General features: G+C 42.9%; 1 protein-coding gene across 4 annotated transcripts in view; it reads right to left on the reverse strand.

The window, feature by feature from the left end:
- Positions 1-21,249, reverse strand: part of anks1b (ankyrin repeat and sterile alpha motif domain containing 1B) — a 223,172-nt gene that overhangs the window by 42,992 nt on the left and 158,931 nt on the right. For all 4 annotated transcript variants that reach the window (XM_085769577.1, XM_085769576.1, XM_085769578.1 and 1 more), the window contains 5 exons: positions 19,620-19,742; positions 16,792-16,861; positions 14,386-14,492; positions 3,578-3,676; positions 1,894-2,046 (listed from right to left, as the gene is read on the reverse strand). In XM_085769577.1, coding sequence (XP_085625703.1) covers positions 1,894-2,046; positions 3,578-3,676; positions 14,386-14,492; positions 16,792-16,861; positions 19,620-19,742 — 552 coding nt within the window. The remainder of the gene's footprint in view (positions 1-1,893; positions 2,047-3,577; positions 3,677-14,385; positions 14,493-16,791; positions 16,862-19,619; positions 19,743-21,249) is intronic.

A 21,249-nucleotide genomic window follows, 5' to 3' on the forward strand; every position in this document is an offset into this window, starting at 1 on the left:
AAGAAACACTCATTTACTAGTATAAGCTTGTGTTTTACAGGATGTACACACATGCGTTTTTAAATCGAGAAACTTCATGGGAACATAACGTATAGAAGATAATCTGAAGAACATTTAGACCACAGCGCTCCTGGAGTGCCAAAAAAATAAAACAAAAACAGAGGAGGCGAGATTTACATGATGGTTTGGCTTGTGTTGATAAGAGTCAAACATTTAAACACATCCATAAACGCACAGACACGTATTAACACTTTCTATGTATCATATGGACGCAGAAACACACACATACACACACACACACACACACAGCAGCAGCAGCACAGCATGTGGGTGGTATCCCCAGCGCTCTGAAACATCTTGCATCCCACATGCTTATATAACTCCCTCTCCACCTCCTCCAGCTGATCACTCATCACTTTATCACTTTATCCTCCACTGGGAAGGAAAAACACCCCTCCTCTCTCACTCTATCTCTCCCTCCTTCTCTCCTTTTCCTCTCTCTCTCTCTCTCGCTCTCTCATTGAAATCAGCCAGACAGGCGCCCTCTGCAATCAAGCATGATTTTGTTTCACTCGGAGCATCAAAGGAGCACGTCGCTCAGATGAGATCAGGCTGCAGTAAAAAATCTCCCGTCTCTGCTGAAGATTTCATGTCGGTTAAAATTGAATCATAAACCTGCAGCACTTGTGACAACACAGGAGCTCGGATGCCAAATCTCGTCATCATCCACTATTACTGATATTTAGAGAAGGAGAGAGTCAATCAAAAGGGGGGGAAGCAGTTGCAAACGACTCGCTCTTTATCCCCTGCGAATATTTCAAACTGAATACCGGCGTAGAGAGAGACGAGGAGCTGTTATGACAAGAGGGAAATTGGGGGAAAAAGGAAGAAAAACGATGCAGCGGGGTTATGATATAACTGCAAAAAAAAAGAAAGCACCTCCTTCCTGTTTGTATTCTCAGCACGCGTAGCGCAGTAATGAGAAGAAGTGCCTGATGGGCATTTTGCACACTATGGCCTCGGCATCCTACCCAACTGTGGGAACTTTCACATCGACTTCATCCTCGTTTCAGATAAAAATAAAGTTTAAAAAAAGCCAAAAGGACGAAGCTGGTGCGTGTGAGTGGATGCACGCGTCTCAAGTGCAATATGCTGCAGAGAAGACACAAATTCACTGTGTCACAGAGGTGAAAGATGAGGACGCTATAACCAGCAACCACGCGAAGCCCCTGCAGAGACAAAACTGTCCTGTATTACAGAGGAGGAAGATCTGCTAGAGCCCATCATTTAAGATACAAATCTGTTTCTTACTGAGTACAGGTGGAGGAAATACCTGCCTCTGCATTTTAGAAGCATCTCCTGTTCGAGACAAGTGAAATCTGTTCTTTTTGCAGATTTCTTACCTATTTAAATACCATTTTTAATGTAAAAACTGTCTCTATTTGATAATTTTTCTTTTTATTCACAAAAAGTTTAAACCCAGCCTTTAAATTTTTTATAAACAGGACACAAATATGTAGGGCTCATAAAAGCAGCTTGGCACTTTATATTTAGCAAATGCTACTGGAGTGAACAGAGTATTTGCTGGAGAGTGTTTTCAGCCTCAGATTAATAAACATACTGAGCTGTAGGAAATATTTCTGGCAGCGGGACAGTGCATGTGGGATCGACTCAAAAATAAACTACAATGCTTATGTTCGCTGTTATGAAGGAACATGTCACTCTCACTTTCTTTTTTGTACAAAATGTCCCAGACAAGCTGTATAATGTTTCAGCTTCAGCGTTTGCTTTGCATTTGATGCCATCCAGAAAAATATACATTATTTGCAGCCTTTTCATTTAAGATATATAGATATACAGTATATTTTACATACAAAAAGTTGTGAGACTCACATTGATGAGTTCGATCTCCCAGATCTTCTTCACCAGCTCCATGGAGGTGTAACCGTTAATGAGGAACGACTTGGTGTAGTCGCCGAGCTCCAGCGACTCCAGCCACTCCGCCACCGACGTGGGGTTGTTGCCGTCATAACCGACGGGCCGCACCTGCAGCGCAGAGAGGAGAGGAGAGTGCTTTGTTTTTAACTTTTTAACTAGTTTGTTTTGCCATTTTTCACAAGACTGACAGAGATTGGACTGTTAAATATATCTGAACCTGTGCACCTTCACTTCTGAGGAGGCGATGGGATATTCATTTCTTTTTCTTGTTCTCATAAATGTAGTGATACCAAACCCTGGATGTGTTTTGCTGTTTCTCTGCACATACGCTGCAGTAACTGACCTGGAGCTTTTACAGCATTAACCAGCTGTTATTTAAAGATACACTCTGTACAAATGTGAACTGCAATTTTATTATATAACATGACAGCTGTTTTAAATGCTGTTTACATTATACTTGATTTCCTGACCTTTTTACCGACTGTGCCTTTTCCAGATGTTGCTCATTCTTACATGGTATCATTAAACATCTATTACAACACCTGGGTTCATATGTGCACTGCAGCCAAACTTTTGAGCAGAGTAGAGCAGAGTAGGCCACCAGCAGCAGGAGGAGGAGGAGGAGGTGATGGCTCAGAGTGAGACACCTCATGTGTGAAGCAGCTCATAACTCATTCACTTTTATTTTGACAGTCAGAGCAGCTTCAGACAGATTCTGCATCAAACCAGCATCCCACATCCTTCACCTTTAAGTTGAGCGTGTTTGCCTACATGTATCTGTGCCTCAGTGTGTGTGTATGTGTGTGTGAGGGCAGACACAAAAGTAAAAAGGTTTAATTTTTTACAGTGTTTTGAAAAGTTTAGTGGGCATGAGAGGAGGAAAGTGCTGACTGGAGATCAAAGTTTCTCTCTGTCTGTATGAAACCTGCTTATCTCTGAGCTCAGAGTCTTTCTCTCTTTTTCTTCTGCTCTTATTCCAACACTCACACACCTTTGATCTTACTCTCAGTCTCTTCTCACAGTCACACACACATATGAAGGCATTTGACCCTCCTTAAACACAGCAGCATCCTTCACATACTTTTTCCTATGACTCAGATTTTTTTTTTAAAACACTGTAATATTGATTATTTTTCAAGTTATTTCCACTAATGAACTAAGCAGGAGCATTTTCATCGTTTGATTTAATATCCTTCAGAGGCTGTGATCTGTAGTAAAATGCAGCTTTGTGCATATTTTGCTGAGCCCCCCTACTCTCTCACCTCTGTAGGAGGTTTCGAATGCTGAGCAAAAGGTGCAGGGTGAAACCCAGCCACCCACGGAGAGAGAGAGTGATATTACAGAGAATTACAGATGGAGCAGATTTGCTGAATTTTGTACTAAACAAAACTGACTGTGGTTGGAGCTGAGAGAGAAGATGAACCTCTTTTCTCTCTTTCCATTTGAACTCAAAATGAAATTTCAGCTTGAATATTTACATGTTTCTCTCCTGAGATTGATAATGAATGTATGAATCTTGCATTACGACACCAGCACAAACAATAAATCCAGATTAGAAAGCTCAGCTGCTCCTCGTGTCCGTCTATGAGCTGTCGAAACTGTTTGTGTTGGGGAGTGTGTGACGAGCTGCAGCACTGACCCTGGGTAGCAGCCGTATGGCCTGCAGGAGGCGTTGTCTGTGGGCCGAGTTGAGGATCCCGATCTCCAGCAGGTCCTGGTCCTCCACCACATTACTGCCCTGCGGAGCAAATAAAACAAGAGCCAAGGTTAGTACGTCTGCACCCGGGGCGGACAACGCTCGGCTCCACATGACATCACTTTCTGTGACAGTTCTCTGGCAAAATAACAATTTGACAGTGTCACGCACATCTCCGCTGGGAAATAAAACAAAAACCACAGCAGGTCCAGGTCCAGCAGCTGATGTGTTACTGTGCACGGAAAATCCTTAAACCACACATGATCCTAAAGAGACTTTGTCATTGTTACTGTTTTTTAATGCTTGTGCTCACTTTTAGATGTTTGGTTGTGTTTTCCCTGCTGATCCTGGTGGGTGTTGTTTTTATTCCGTTAATTAAAGTAGAGAACAAAAAAAAAATCTATTCACAGGCCCCGCCGACTGTTTGTAATCCATCTGTTAACATCGAGTGTCAATTAAGTTTTTCAAAGTTTAATTATTGTTGTGTGGTAAAATGCAGATAAATTGCAGATTGATTTGAAATACCTGCACCGCACCAGCTGATAATGATAATGTAGCTTTGTTAAGAAACGTGTGATGATTACACAACACACACGATTTGATTTCCCTCCGCTGTTTAGGTGAAATGTAAAGTATATATGAGTGTGATCTCATTTAAAGTAAACACACCTTTCAAATTACATTTTTGCACAGCAATAAAAATATTTTATTTTATCAAATTCCAAGTCTCAACATCAGGTACTTGTTTGTCGATTGAATGTGACTACTGTATACCACAGGGGCAAATGCATTAGTCAAACTGGAAAATTGTCGTTGTAATATTCATTATTCTAAAAAACACACGGTTATCTTGTTCTCAATTCTTCTAATTTGACACGACAACATCGCCCTCGGCTGGTTGAAGCATTGTCAGCTAGAATTAAAGATGATTTGGGAATGTGATATCAACGGCGCGCTGGTGCTTTTCCGTCTTTATGTGCAGGTTGCTAATGCTACCTCCTCGTGTTTACTTCAAATATTACAGAGACGTCCTCGACCCCAGAACTCACACCAGTGACTGTTTATATATTTACTGAGAAGTAAAAGTCTCTGTTTGAGTTCATAGGAGTTTAAAATGCTCTGTTCATAATTTAGCAGAGCCACAACCAAATAGAAAATCTCTGGTCCACTTTAGAAATAACAATGTGTCTGTAAAAGTATCAAAGAGACCATGACTGAGAAAAGACAGGATAGTAACGACACTACTTGAAGTCTCACACACAGCAGCTTATATGGGTGTTGTAGAGAGTTCCAGTGCTTTAATGCTTTAATTAAAGCAGTGGTAAAACCTGAAGAGACCTATCAGTCATCCCCCCTCCTGAGAGACGGAGAGGAAGTCTTCATTCAGACAGATAATTAGAGGAAACAAGGAGCGCAGGGAGGGATCATGGGAGGAGACGTGGTGTGCAGGTAGACAGCTGCAGCATGGGGAGAAAAAGGCCAGCTCAGCCAAAAATACCATCAGGAACATAGTTTGTGACAGAAGTGAAAAGTGAAGCAAAGTAATCACCGAAAAAAAAAAAAGCGTAGGAGGAAACTGTGTGACCAGCCCGGGGGCGGTCTCATGACCATCCACCCACACACCACCACACTGATATAAGACGGGAGAATTACACTCGTCAGTCCCTCTACGTCTTCCTCCTGCTAAACTAATAAAAGTGATAAACATCCAGGAGCCGAGCAGAGAAAGAGAGAAAGAGCAGGTAGCAACCAGATATCTGCTTCTTCCTCCCTCTATTTCACTTCTTGGTCCGGGGGTCGACTGCAGAGATCACTGTCCCCCACCCCGCTCACCCCACCCGCCAAGAAAAGGACATTTTACTCCGAGGCTGTGACATTTTAATTTTCAGATAAGGAGATATCGTTCAGCTCCCGTCCGAACCCCGCCAGCGCCGAAGAACATTCTCCGGAGAAACTTGTCTCGGTTTTACTTCCGTGACATTTTGAGCGACAGATCTGCTGCAATTGTCAGACGCCGCCGAAGATAATGGTTTTGTCGCATTTCCTAAATTGAGTGTTGTAAAAAAAAATGACTCATAATTTCACCCACAACAGTATCATATTGAACTGGGTTTCTTCTTGTGTTTTGAGTTCTTTTCTGAATGCACATACATATCGACGCAGGACTTCCTGTCGTCGAGTCTGTGCTGAATCTGCTCGGACTTTCTATTAATAGAAAGATGGTAATGTTCTCCACAGTATGTTTTAAGTGTTATAAATACAGCGTAGTGTGCAGAAAGTGCTGCAGCAGGGCTTCTTTGGGCGCTGAAGTGGAATAATATTGAAATATATTATGATGCTGCAGTATATCAACACATATTTAAACAATTTAAGTTCACATAAAAGGCTTTGAACGGCTCTAGTCTACAAAATGGTCAAGACCTGACGAGCTCAAACAGGGGAAGAAATGTCAAGTTATACAATAAAAATGGGAGCAGAGCAGGAATTTGAATAACAAAGACGGATGTTTGCAGCCAGGATTTTTCTTCTTTTTTTAAAGTCTTGAATCCTCTGACAAAAATGACAGTGGGGAAAGTCAATAAATAGCTGCACTGACAGCTTTTACTGTTGAGGAGCCCCTCAGCAAAGCATCTGAGCCACTCGGGTTGTTTGTTTGACATTTTCTAAGGTGTGAATGTGCAGAATGATGTTTGTTTGAATTTCAATAAAAGCAGAACCGGAGAACAAAACACGACGACAATAAGTAACGGAGGGAGACAGCGACAGAACTGCCAGCGGTCATGACGCAGAGAAAATACTGACATTAATATCCAAGTGCATTCAGTTTAGATATTCATATGAATTTAAGACTTTAATAGCTGAACTCAGAGGAGGGGTTTTAAAATCAAGACATCCGGCTTTCAAAATAAAAGCAGATTATTAGACAAGCTCACAGAAAACCACAGACTGAGAGTTTGTTATCCACCGTCCAATCTCCTTTTTTGACAACTAAAGCAAAGTTACATCTGTAACTCTTTATCTGGCCTGTTCCTCAGCATCACTGATGTTTTATTCTACAGTATCAGTCAAACTTGAGCTTACACAGTTTCTTTCACGCTGCTCTAAGTGGCTGATCGACAGCCTCATATGCGCAGCGTGCTGGGAACATGATATCTGGCATATGGTACAGTATCTGACTGGTTATCAATCTGTGCTTTAATTTGGTGAAGAGATAACTGTTCTGCCTTAAAACAATACACTTCGTATACTTTACATCCACCTCCTAAAAGAGGGGCTACTGTAAATCTGGCTGCTTTTCTGCTCTGTGCATTTGTTTTTAACTAAGCTGGCCGTGGATAACGTTGTATATCATATACAATGTTTTGATGTGTATATTTGTGTATGGGTTAGTCTTATCTGGCATAAACAAGAGATTACGGGTTACGGGGCGTGTTTGTGAGGAGAGCTGGGACACCGTGTTGGAGGGTCTGATCTTGCAAGGTTAGTTTTCGGCCAAGAGACGCTACGTGGAAGGCAGAGAGCTTCCATTCTCCCTCACAACAAGTTACAAGTCATTTATTTAATCACAATTACTCTAAAGCTGTTTATTTAAAGTTCAAATGTAGCATAGTTCCTCTTTAATTATTATAGTTATTGGAAGTGTTTCCATTCTCATGAATATCTGTCCTCCGTGTTCACATCTCTAAACCAAACACATGTTCTTAAATCCATGTGCCATATGATCATCCAGCATGTTCTCTACACTTTACTTTGACAAATCAAAAGTTTAAATGACGACACGTTGGACAGAAAAGGGGTCCTGCTTTAAAACTGTGTGATGTAGCAGCAGCAGCAGCAGCAGGAGGCTTATTAGTGGGACTTGTCTCCGGGGCCCCATTAGTCCGTCCCCTCGGCTCGCCGGACTCTTCCAGCGGCCGTGGACTTTTCATTCCCTCCACATCCTCCTCGCCAACCTGTGCCTCTGTGAGAAGAAGTGAAGTTCATAGATCAGCTCCCAGGCTGATTAATAGAGCGCAGAGCAGAGCCGACGTCGGACTCGCCATGCTACAACTTCACAGCAGAGTAATGAGTCACAGAGTAGATCGTTGTGGGGCGGGGGGGTTCAAAGCCATGACTAATTGCTCGCGCTTGGGCTCCTGATAGAGCAAGATGGAGTTCCTTAATGTTTGTTCTTCCTCTTTCTCTAAACCTATTTTGTCCCGTGTCATATTCTATCTTAACATTATGGTTGCCCCACATCTGCCAGTTTCCGAGCGCACATGATGGATCATGGGATAAATATCACATGAATACATCAATACAACTGGAATTAGCATAACAGAGAGAGCAGCAGCAGCAGCAGCAGCAGCAACAGAAGCCAGGCTCTGCTTTATCTCTGAAAGCCGACATTGTTTATTTTTTATTCCGGGAGCGAACAGTTATTGTGTCTGATAAATTGCTAAACACATGGTGTGCAGCTCTGGTATGAGCACTAACTATCCATTTTACTGGGGTTCAGCGTCCTCAGTGTTGAAACAATCGTCCCGGCCTGTGGTTTGTTGGCGATCCTTTGACCACGGTTTTTAATGACGGCGCCGCGGTGGGTCACACACTCTCTGAACACAGAAATTAAAAATCATGTACGACTGCAGGGGAGGGAGGCGAAACTACCGGTAGAGCAGAAGAAAAAAAAAATTGATATTCAGCCATGGTAGCGAATGCCATTATCAGCACCAACGAGCTTAGGTGATACTACAAATCGTGCTCGGCCTACTGTATCTCGTGCTCTTTCTCTCCTCTGCTCTTTTCATGCCTTTCTCTGTTCATCCCTCGCCTTCCCTCTGTCTCATTTCATTGCCAGGCTCCGCTCCTTTGATATCAAAGCAGCTGTGCGCTTTTTTCTCATTATTTTGTTGCCTCTCTCTTACTTGCTATTCAGACCTTCTCCCTGTTCATTTTTTTTTTTTTTTGGTTTCTTTAGAGACTTTTGTAGGTGTTAGATATCTTCTTGTGCTTTTTGTGAAGAGGCAGCGACTTAAGTTTCTCTTAAAGCTAAAGTTCCCCGCTCAGTGACAGTTTGTTATTCAGAAGAGTTTCTCTTCCAGAATAATAAACTCCTTCACGAGGAGGATTAGTGGTACCGCTGCTTCTGAATATGAATATCGACAAAAATTCATTTTTTAATACGATTGTTTCATTGCGCTCCTCTGTAGAGCAGTTGGGTCATATTAATCTCAGTCGCCTGGCGGCTGCTCTTATCAACGCACACTGCATGACACTGTGGTTTATCTATTCATTTCTGCTATCTATCTAACACCGTTCATTTTTGTAATTCCATGTACAATCCTAACTCTGCTCAACCTTTGTCTCCATCAACTGGTTTTTCTCTTTCTATCAGTTCATTGTGCTGCATGAAAATAGAAAACAACAATGACAAAGAGGTTTTATGTGGATTTATTCTACTTTAACCTCAGTATTTGTGTGTTTTCCTCTTTCTCTAGTATTAAAAGCGGTCTGCAGTAAATCAGGCTTTTTCCTTTCTCCACCTCCTTATCTCCTCTGCTGTCACTCACATATTCTGGTCACATATTTGAGTGTCTCTGTGCTGGTGTGCCAGGTTTAGCGTGTACGTTTTATGGCAGTAACGGGTGTTAACAGGGACAGTGTTGCTGCAATCAGAGGACTAGTGAAGGTGAATGAGCTCTTTGGGGCAGACTAGTCCCATAAAGATGGCACCGCTAAGTGGGTGTGAACATGTATGAAGCTGACACATTGCTGCGGGCCGTTCCTCTTTGATTCAATTACTTTAAAACCTCGCAATGTGCTGTGAACTGCTTCATATTTAAAGTCCAGCAGATAACACAATTAAACATCCCTGTTATCTATTAATATGTAACATAAGAGTGAAGGGCAAAAAGACAGAGACAGAAGGATGAAAGGGTTTGCTGAGGAAGCTGTTCCTTGTTTCCTTAGCTCTAATGCAGCATTTTAGCATCTTTCAGCTCTTTGTTTTGGTTTTACAGCCGTGACTTTGAACAATTCAATTCAGTCTCACTGTTACAGTATCAGACCCAGCGAATAGCTAGGAAGAGAAAACATCTTTAATAAACCCACTGCAGTGCACACAACCTGCCCGGCACCAAATAGCTGACAAACAAAGTTAGTGATTAGCCGGTGAATACAGCAGAGCAAAAACAAAGTCCCTCCGCTACAATGAGTGAATATTTTGCTTCCATTTGCCAAATAAACCAGCAATTTAACTGCAAATCCATGATGCTCGAAGTGTAAATAAGAGACTTCTGATTTGCAAATTCATTGTATGAACCTTGATGTTTACAGCTTGTTGTGCTGCGCCCATAAAGCCACAAATAAATCAATTAAAGCGTCATTTTTTTCATTTCCAAAGTGTATAAAATTAGTAGCCTTCAAGGTTGTACCACAGCTAATTCTCAGCCTGGATATCAAACTGGCACGAGCAGGCAATTTTCCCTGGTAGATGTTTGGGTTGTTAAGCAAACCAAGGTGAACAGACATGGCATGTGGCTTTGTTTGCATCTAAACCGACATGAGACAGAAAACTAATTTGTGTCGTGGCTGCTTTTATCGTCTGCATCACATCTGAACACACACACAATCTGCGTTTCCTGACTGACATACACATTTATGTACAGTCATTAAAATTGGCTGTAATTTGGTCTTCATCCCGCGCCCTTCATTTCCAATCCTGCCGTCTCCATAACAACCGCTACACCCCTCTGCTATTTGTCCATCAGTCAAGCAGAACGTGTCCTCTACTGGCTGGTAAAGGTGACCAGACACGCCCACTCTAGTGCCCCCCATTAATGCTAAATGGTAATGTGCGGATGGGGAAACTGCAATGTTTATGTATTATGTGTGCACATCTGCACGCCTTTTTTGCCGTCACACACTGATACGGATCTGATCCAAGGTCAAATTAATTTGCAAACCACTTAAATCCACAGATGAACTTGAACTGATATCGAAATGAAAAAAAAAATTGCTTTGATTTTCCAATGCCGCGACTTCTTTGAGTCTGTATTTGCCAGTTGACGTTGTTTCTTCTCACACAGAGGAGTGGTGCTGAAATTAATTTGACCCACACTTCTCCTTGAAGGATCTACAGCCACTTTAAGAATAAAAAGAAAAGAAAAAAAAGCATTGCTTCAAATATCCATCAAAGTAATCCCAGTGCCCTGTGCCTCAGCTGCATTAATATCAATTTGTGGTAACTACTGAGTTTTCCCAAGGTTGAAAAACATTAACCGCCTCCTGTTATGTCATGAACAACAAAGAGGGCGAAACTCCGTCCAGCAAGTGGGACACTAAAACGACTCAACACATCGAGAGACACCGAGAGGAGCCCACTCACAAAGAAAGGACTTTGAAGTCACCATGATGTTTGCAACTTAGTGTTTCATCTCGGCTCTTTTCAATATTAATTGTATCTAAAGGCGTTTCAGAGGAGGCAACGGAGCTATTGAGGAAACATTTTTAGACAAGAGGGGCGAGGCCACGGGAGCAGAAAATCCCCAAGTCTCTCACAAGTACTGCCAAAAACTGTTAGAGACTACAAACTAGGTGCAAATGAGAGCAAAATATGTTGGCACAGTGATATGATAGTGTGTGTTTGTGTGTTTGTGTGTGTGCACCAGAGGAAGTTAATGAAGGGAGGCTTCACCTGGGGACTTTACTAATGAAGAAAAGACATTTTGAGCAAAAAATAAAATGCAGCTTCTGTAAACAGGTTGTAAGAGATGTGAACTGATGCCTGAACACCTCACAGCTGCAACAGTGACTCCACTAGTTTAACCCTACAGAAAGACAGTGAGTCAATGCAAGTAAACAGCCAATTAACTAATGAGTCAACGTCTGAGGGGAGTGAGCTATGCTAAAAAGTTACAAAAAAATTGACTTCAACTCAAAATCAGAAGTAAATTGGAGGTATTTGACAGAAAAAGGTGAAAAAAATGAATCTAAATTTGCAAAAACGAGATGTATGGAGTAACATTGTGATTTCTCTCAGCTGTGTGTGAAGGTTTAGCTCTTTCACATCATTAGTTGTTCCAGTTTCAGCCTCACTGCCCTCAGCAGTGCAGTTTCCACCTGTTGCAGGCAGCTGTCCGCCCAGCGCCAAACAACAAACAGACAGTGTCAGTGACAGGCTGGTGGTGCTGCAGTGGATCATTTAGCAGCTAAACAGCCAGATATGTTTAATGTACTTATATGCGTTGTATGTATAAGGTTTTCTTAAAGATTGGGTAACACAAGAATTAGATTTGAGGTTTGTCAGACTGGATGTTGACTTTTGATCATCAAAATCCAACCAGTTCATCCTTGAGTCCAAGTGAAGGTTTGTGCCAAATCTGAAGATATTCTCTGAAGGAGGTCTGGGGATTCATGAGGCCAAAACTAAAGTGTGTCCTAAGCCAATTTCCATCAATACAATAAATAGTAACATTGTGACAGTTTGTATGAATTAAATTCAACCTTTATTAGTACCCAAGTGGGCAATCTACTAATTGGTTATGAATTATTACCCGGTTAACCTAAAAAAAATTGGGTTTTTCATAGTGTTAAACAGTTTCAGCTCAAACAATATGATTTTTTGCTGTGTAAAAGCAGTTTTGGATCGAGCCTTGAACTTTCAAACCTTTTACAAGAATCTGTGGTGGTTCCCTCGGGCGGGGTAAGCCGTAGGGAGGGAGACAATAGGTCTGTTAGATAATAGGCTTTCAGTCTACAAACAGTCTGATGGACAGAGCACATTTATGAGTCATTCTATTTTTATTAAAGTAATCGGTTACTCGAGAAAGACCAGGTTAGGTTACTCGGTTAGAAAATTACTCGAATGCATGTGCCTTCACGATACAATATTTAGTGATGGGGCCATTCAATAATATTATGTATTCTTCTATGTTAAACACATCATGAAATTTTACCGACGGAAATTTGCTTGGACACACTTTATGTTTTGTGAGATTGCCACCACACCCATGGCTTTTGACCTTTGACCTCCAAAATCGAACCACTCTTTCATCATTGAGTCAATGTTTGTGCCAAATTGAAACCTGAAGTTAATCAATCAATGTGTTAATGAGACTGGGATGTCACCAACTGAATGAACAACATCCAATAACAGCTTCTAATATGAACCTTATCCTTTCTGATTTAGGTGAAAATAGATGTAGTTTTGTATAAATACCTTTCCTTATACAGAGAGAGGGGCAAGCGTGTCCTGTTTAACACACACACAAACACACACACACACACACACACACAATACGCACACTCTCCTATCAGCCCTGGTACTAATCAGCTAATAATTCATGTAAAATGCTTGAGAGACGCTTGTGAGCAGAATCAGAAACACGGATCCACACTGACCACGTGTGGGAGAGAGACACACAGAGACAGAGAGATTCTGTGATTTCCTCCTGTTGCCAGGGTAACCAAAGCAACAGATGCGGGTCACACTGAGTGGAGGACACGCACACACATTTACATACACATACAGTATATAAATGCATGGATGCCTTCATGTACAGCGTCATGTCATAAAATGAAGCCACCGTGTTAAAACCTTGTAAGTTAAACAGCTTGTGAAATAATTTCAACCAATCAGCTGCAACCAAAAACATGAGAGATTAACTTCTCCTCGGCTGGTTGTTAAAAATACCAAAAACCAGAACTGGTGGTTCTAAAATCCTTGAGATAATCCCGGAGATAAACCCCACAACATGTTTTCTTATTTAGTGCTGAGAAGTTGCCATTTTGGATCTACGAAGGTTTTAGTGACTCCAGATAAACTCATCCAGTCAGCGTCGCTCGGCTCCGTCCCTCGTCTCTCTGCCTTTGATGCCGTTCCTCTCAATCTGAGCTCTTCTGCTTTTCCATGTTCTCATTATTTCCTACTTTATCGTTCATTTGCCCTCTCATCCTGTGAGAGACACACACACAGACACGTACACACACACATGCAAACCCACATCAAAAGTGTTTCTGAATGCGAGTTTCTCCCCCTACGTCACTGGAGATGAACAAACCGTCGGTTCTAACAGGACCAGGCTGCATCTGAAGGCTACAGGTGGTCGTACCTGCAGTGTTTCTGTGTGTATGTGCATGTGTATGTGTATGCAGATGCAGAAAAACACCATGGCAGAGACACAGGGATTCAACATGCATCTTAAGTGCAGTGTGGCTCTGTGTGTGTGTATGTGTGTGTGTGTGCAGCTTAATGCTGGGGCTGGATTTCTGCTGTGGTGGTGGAGATGTGGCGTAGGATTTCTGTGCGTAGGAGGACCTCACATGGCATCAGCAGGGAGAGGCAGTGATGATGGGAAAGCAAGAATGAGAGAGAGAGAGAGAGAGAGAGAGGGAGAGGGTGAGGGAGAGAGAGAGAGAGAGAGAGAGAGAGAGAGAGAGGGAGAAGATGATACAAAAAGGAGGAAATCCAGAAATGAAGGAATGCAGAGTCAAAGAGGAAAAAACAAGTCTCGCTAATCACTGCAAAAATAAAGATAAAAGATAATGATGAGAGATGAGAGAGGTACACCTGGCGGAGCTGAGAGCTTAGGTGGAGGTGGGACAAACACAGAGCGGAGGTTGCATTTAAAACCAAAGATATATATATAGTATATAAAATAAACAGAATAAGAAAGGAGGAGAAATATATGATGATCAAAACCATCTTGAACTCTCAGCATTAAAAATCCCTAGTGCCTCCTAAAAAACACTTGAGAAAAGCGACTCACCATGAACTGGACGTTGTCAAAGCCGTTGGCCAGCAGGTGGTTCTCATACTGGACGAGGCCGATGGAGTCGAGCCACTGGCCGACGGACTGCAGCGGGCAGCGGGGACCTATGAGGGGGTGGAGGGGCAAACGCTTCAGTAGGGAGTAGCCGTCCACGCGGTAGCAGCGGCAGTCCGGCTGAGACAGCTGGCACTGCCACATCATGTTATGGCGGGCAAAGTGGCTGTCGAACGAGCCCGCCATGCTTCTTCTGAGGAGTCTCTTGGCAAGGCAGCAGCAGCAGCAGGAGGAGGAGGAGGAGGAGGAGAGAGGAGAGGCAGGTAGAAGGGGGTGGGGGTGGGGTGGGGGTGAAGAAAGAAGAAGGAGGAGGAGGAGGGGGAAGGAGTCGCTAGGCTTGAGGCATGGTGAGGATGGATGGGGTCAGCATGCAGGGGGTGCAAGCAGGTAAAGGGTTAAATGCGTCCAGATGCTGCTTTCTCTGAATCCAGCCAGAGGAAAGAAGGAAGAGAGGAGAAGGAAAGGAAAGGAAGGGAAGAAGAAAAAGAAGAAGAAGATACTGAAGTTGTATCCAGAAAAAGAGCTTTGTCCGTCCGTCCGTCCTGGGGGGTAAAATCCTGCCAGATGTTGGGACGAGACGAGCGTAACGAGGGATGAGGAGAGGAGTTGTTACAGATCCGCAAAAAGCAAAAAGAGAGAGAAGCGCTGCTGCCCGTGTGTTTGTCGCGCACACACATACATACACACACACACACGGCACCCGCTTTCTTTTTTCAGCTGTTGCGCTCGCTCGCTCGGCTGCTCCCCTGAGCGTGTGTATGCGAAAGTGTACGTGTGTGTGTGTGTGTGTGTAAGAGAGAAAGAGAGAGAAAGAGAGAGAGAGAGAAAGAGCGAGAGCTGCCTGCGCTGTAGATTTCTCTTTATCAAGTACTCCCACTCTCATCTGTATGCTTCTGCAGCCTCCTCTCTCTCTTTCTCTCTCTCTCTCTCTCCTCTCTGAGCGCTGCTTTCCTCCCTCGTCCCTCTCTCTCTCTCTCTCTCTCTCTCTCTCTCTCTCCCTCACTTTCTTCCGTCTACCTTCTGTCTCTATCTCCTCTGGAGGTGTCGATCGTTGCCCTGCTCTCTCTCTCGTTGCCCTGACGCTCTACATATATCTGGCTCGCTCTGCTGATAACAGCCATCACAACCAGCTCCAGCTTCTTTGTCTGCAAGAAGCCAAGCTCCCTCCCACTCACACACACACACACACACACACACACACACACACAAACCACGCTGAGTATATGTATGTATGCAGTTGCGTCTATATGCATGTGTCGTGCGGTGTATGTGTTTGTGTCTGTGTGTGTGTGTGTGTGTGTGGGGGTGGTTGGTTGGGAGGGAGGGAGGGGGTTGCGCTGCGCTGGTTTGGCACAAACAGGATTTCTCCCTGTGGTAACCATGGTTAGCAGAGGCTTTGCATTCACAGATGAAAAGAGAGAGAGGAAGAGGAAGAGGGGAGGGAGGGAGTAAGGAGGTGGAGGATGGGGGAGTTAACACAGGGAGAGGGTGGGGGTGGGGGGGGGGGGGTGAACGCAGTAAATAGAGATGAGCAGCGGAGGATTTTGGAAGGTGCGCAGGTGAAGAGGCTGACACACAGACAGGGATTTGATCCGCACACATTTTTTTTTACTTAATTCAAGAGTCAGAAAAGATTGAAACACCCACAAACACCCATCCACACACACAAACACACACACAGTCACGCCTCCTGATTGGTCATCTTTCTGATCAGTTATATCAAAGCTGCAAGAGACAATTATCAGTCGAACACCATCGTTTCAAGAAGGGCTCCTGTGAATTCAGAGTCTGTTCTTCATCTATGAAAACAAACACTCACAGTTTCTCACCTGTGTCATTTCACCAGTGCAAAGTAATACCACTTCACCACCCTGAGTCCATCCTTTCAAACCTTTTGTACTTGTGACACTTAAAGAGCAACTATGCAAGTCCAGTCGTTTTCCTGCTGTTTTGCTAACCCTCCGCCTGGCCATGTGCGTTTGTTTACAACAAAGCCGGCGAGAAAGCGATTAATAGAATGGTGGACAACGTTATTTATCATATACGCGTTGCGATGTATATTTGTGTAGTTTTATTTGTCATAAACAAGAGATTACGGGTTCTTACACGTGACGTCACTGTTCTCAGATCAGAAATTAATTCATTATAAATATGGTGAGGGCAGATCAATCATAACCAATAGTGATGAAATACCATAATAAAGCCCAGTTTGCAGTGAAGCAGACTCATCCTTTCAGTTGCAGTCACTCACTCACACACACATACATACATACATACATACATACATACATACATACATACATACATACATACATACATACATACATACAGACGTGTGTGTTGTTTTACCTGAGGTGCTCTCCTTGATGTCCAAGCCGCTGCCTATTCCCGCCCCAATAGAGCTCATAATCTTGTCGATCTGGACAAACGGAGAGAGAGAGAGAAGAGGGAGAACCAGAATTAGAGAGATGTATAGCAACGTACAGAGGGGACAAAAGTCATTTCTCAGTAATAAGGATAACCCCCTATTTCTGGATTCAAGTGTCACATAACATGATCATTACGCCAGCCAGCACACTGAATGTCAATCATTCCCTCTGTGAACTGGAAAAGGCAATGGAGGAGCAAGAGGGAAGGAGGGAAGGAGGGGAGGGGAGGTGTGTTCGCAGGAAACTCAGAGATGAAGGAAGAGAGAGACTGAACTGGAGGGAACTGCTGCGGCTTCATTAGTGTCTGGCTGCTGTCGACTGCTCATCCCTGACCCCGGACCAGCCGCTAACCACTGATCTATGTGACCTGCACATCGCATCCATCCACCCGTCACGACCGCTGACCCAGAGACACCTGGCTTCGCCGCCACTGGTCCAGCTCCAGAGCTGTGAGAGCGAGGTCTCACAAAGACAAACAAGTGTTTACAAGCTGCCAGACCATGAGCTTGTCCTCAGATTTGGAGCAGGACAAACTGGTGTCACACAAAGCACCGCTTGTTATACTGTATGTAACCTAGAGGTTACACCGAACTCATTTTAGTTCAGGGGCCACATACTGTACAGTGCAATCTGATCTCAAGTGGGCCAGACCAGTAAAATAATAATAGCATAGTAACGTATGGTAATAACGTATGAATAAAGAGAACTCAAAATTTGGTAGCCCATTAATTTACAGGCCGCTAATTATGTGATAATTACGTGATAATGTCAAGAAAAAGCCAAGAAATAACAAGTTATTGCGCAGTAATGTCAAGAAATAGCATAGAAATTATGGTCCATTTCATAGTAACGTCATGTTTTAAGTCAAGAGATTACACATGCTTTTCATGCTTTGACTTTTCTCTCCACCAAGTCCTTCCAACTGACCGTTATTTCTGGGCTATTTCTACGCTATTTCTACGCAATCAATCGTTACTTCTTGGCTATATTTCTCGACATTACTATGAAATTGAGATATTTCTAGACATTATGACACAATTACTTGTTATTTCTTGGCTATTTCTTGACATTATCATGTAATTAGCGGCCTGTAAATTAAAGGGTTACCCAAAATTGTTCACTTTGCTTTAGTATAAAGGAGAACAAGTATATAATTAAGATGTTCACAGTCAATGAACCATCCTCTTACAAAACATTAAAATTACATGCAATTTCAACAATATCATGCCTCTTCTGTCTTCTATTGGCAAATTCATTCTGTGAGCCGCACACTTGACACCCCTGGGTTACACAGTCACTTTACATGTAAAAATACAAAAAAGTGATTTAAAGCTGTATTAACCAGTGTGTTTATGGCACCGGCAGCTGATCGGATCACTATGAGTAATGTGAAAAGGGCTGTTTATGGAGGCCAACACTCTGTGGTTCCTCATTTTAGTGTTTGCCCACTGTTTTGCAGTGAACAACTCAGCAATTAACTTAATTACTGATTGGAAAAAATGGGCATAACTACAAAAAGAGAAGAACCGTAGCTCCCGTTTTCTAGATAAAACACTTAAATGTGATGGAAAAGGTCTGTCTGAATCTGGGATTTCCCTACACAGCTAATAATTACCAGCCAGATAAACCACAAATAATCTCAACACCTCAGCAAATTGCCAAGGTAATGCCGGATTAAAGCACACATTTGTAACATGCATTGATCTTCCTCCTCTAGCCTGCAGCGCTAATGAGTATGGATATCTTCAGATCACTGACTGTTGTGTGGGACATCCCTCGTGATTCGTCTCTTTTGCAAATAACGCAACTCTTTCTCGGGCATGTGCTGCAAATTGAGCAACTTTTGTTTTTTCTTTCCCCCTCTGAAATCCCCATAAATCACTCTGCAATTTCCCTGAAGCCATGTTATCTCATCCTCCCGTAGCATGCAATTAAACAGGAAAGGTCACCTTAATTGCTGAGAATTATGGCAAATTCCATATGGTAATTCATCACCATCAGCAAGTTATGAGCTGTGTTGAGGAGCTAATGAACATATGAAGTACAGATGTGTACAGGCATGCACATGCACTTACATGCATTAGCATTCGTTTAAAAGTAGAGCGACTAATAAAGTCCTCTCATTATCACCTACGATTTCCTCCCAAAGCAGTGGTGGTGTAAGAAATGTGTGAAATTTTGTTTTTCAAGGTTTAAATAGGCAGAAGCATTAGTTTTTTGTACATTTTCTGTGGTGAACGACAGTCAAAGAGCAGAGGCCAATGCGTCTGTGATCCTTGAGTCTTTATAAAAAGGCAAAATATAATGAATCAAAGAAGCTTGAGGCACAAACACACCAAGAAACGTAGCAGCACACCCTCGACCTCCGCTCTTTACCCTCCATAATAGAAACGTCTCTCTCTCTCTCTCTCTGATATCTGCTCTTCCCTGCAGCTCCGGTGCTTGGTTGCAGAGGAAAATCAATGTGGGAGCATGTTAAATTAGCACTGGGGCTTCCTTCTCCACTGTTGTAACTGAGTGGATTTCAAAGAGAAAAAACTGAGGCAGCTCACAGCTCTGGGTGCAGAGTTGTCCACTGTCCCCTGCAGAGGCAGTTCACTTTGAAAGACACGACGGGTTTAATCAATTTCACTCCAGAAACACATGTAGTGTCACATGCCACTCTTTTCCCTTCAAACATCTCTTTATTGATCACAAACATCCAGGACAAAGCCGCACATCCCCTTTCCAAAAAATGTGTCCTCTTACCTCTTCCCACTCTGCGGTAAAGGACGGAGTTCTCTCGAGTCGTCCCCCTGGACTGGCACCCTCTCCTGGGCTCGGACTTCCAGGCCCCTGGCCCCGAGATCCGGACCCCCAGCTGTGCTCCTCCTGGACCGGACGAAAATCATTTTGTTTTCAAGCCTTATTAAACTACGCGCAGTAAAGTACAAAGGCTGCCAAATGTTTTAACCTCCAAAGTATGAACAACTAAGCTCTGAAAACAGTTTAGAGCGTAACCAAGTCCTTTTACAGCGCTTCAAAGTTTTGGTTATAATGACGCTTTTTTCATCAAACAGACTATGTATTTAACTAATGATTTATTTACTGTGAATTAAAGAAGTCATCTCGTGAAATGTGCTGCACAGCAGGGAGCACTGTGGCCCAGATTAGTGAGTAATCTCATTGGTTGGACCGGTTTCTCTGCTGTTTCTGAAGTCACACTGCATGATACAGCAAGATGCAAAACGACCTCCACGACTGCATAATTTATACAACTGAATATTTACGGTCAAATGGATTTACTTTAATTGCTAACTTGGTGCTGACCTTAAGTTTTATAAAGATAAACTTTTTTCTTTTTTTTAACTTTAAAAGCGGCTTTCATGTTATGCTTGGCCTCTTATCCTTGTCTCAGAAGAACGGAGCAGTAAAAAGATGGTGCAAAAGTTTAACCTTCATAATGCAACACAAATGCTGCGCTCCATTACAAGTCATGATACAGTTTAATGCTGTGACCAGGGTTGTCATGATTATAGATATTCTTGGTACGATTACTGTCTGAGAAACAACCACGGTATTACAATTATTATGCATTAATTAAATTCACAACACTATGAAATGTTGTCAAAATATAATTACATTACTAATTATTTACACAAATAATTTAGTAAATAATCAAGTCATTAAAGCAGATATCAGTGGAATGTTTTTGTTAATATAAGTCCTAAATAGTCCTATTTTCCGTCAGCAATCACTTACATGAAGTATTTCAGCCTAAACACGAGTCTCTCCGTCACTCTGCTCTGCTGTAACCCGAGGAGAAAATTTTCCTTGTGGGATACAAGTGTTATCCAATGAGGGGAGAGAACGGCATGAAGGGCTGTGTGTGCAGCCAAGGGATGCGCGTGAATGTGGTGACGTAGCACGAGGACCAATTGATGCCTGACAAGGGCGGGGGCTGCTAACTCATGGTGCGTTCAAGGAAACTCGTACTTTGTGTTTTTCCTTCCTGTGAAGTCATACCAGTTCGATCTGGTACGAGTTCACGGGTCGGAAGTTACGAGTGGCCGTTATAGGGAACTTTCACAGACAACAGGACGGTAAAAACACGAGCTACGGGTTACCTGGAACGCTACCAAGTCGTAGTTGTGACTTGAAGCTGTAACTTACGGTTTCAAAAGCCTGCCTTGAACACAGCATTAGCCGAAACGGCCGTGCCGATGATATCTGCTTTAATTCTCATCTATACCAAATGTTAAAGGGATAGTTCACCCTAGAATGATATTTCGCTCATTATCTACTCACCCTCATGTTGACTAAGGGCTGGAAGAAGTCTCAGAGTCCTCCGTCCCTTCTCTGAGTTACAGGGGGTCTCAGCGTAGCAGTGCATGTCCAT

Source organism: Trachurus japonicus, chromosome 23, assembly GCF_045865225.1.
Source record: "Trachurus japonicus isolate A0001 chromosome 23, Traja_1.0".
Lineage (NCBI taxonomy): Eukaryota > Metazoa > Chordata > Actinopteri > Carangiformes > Carangidae > Trachurus > Trachurus japonicus.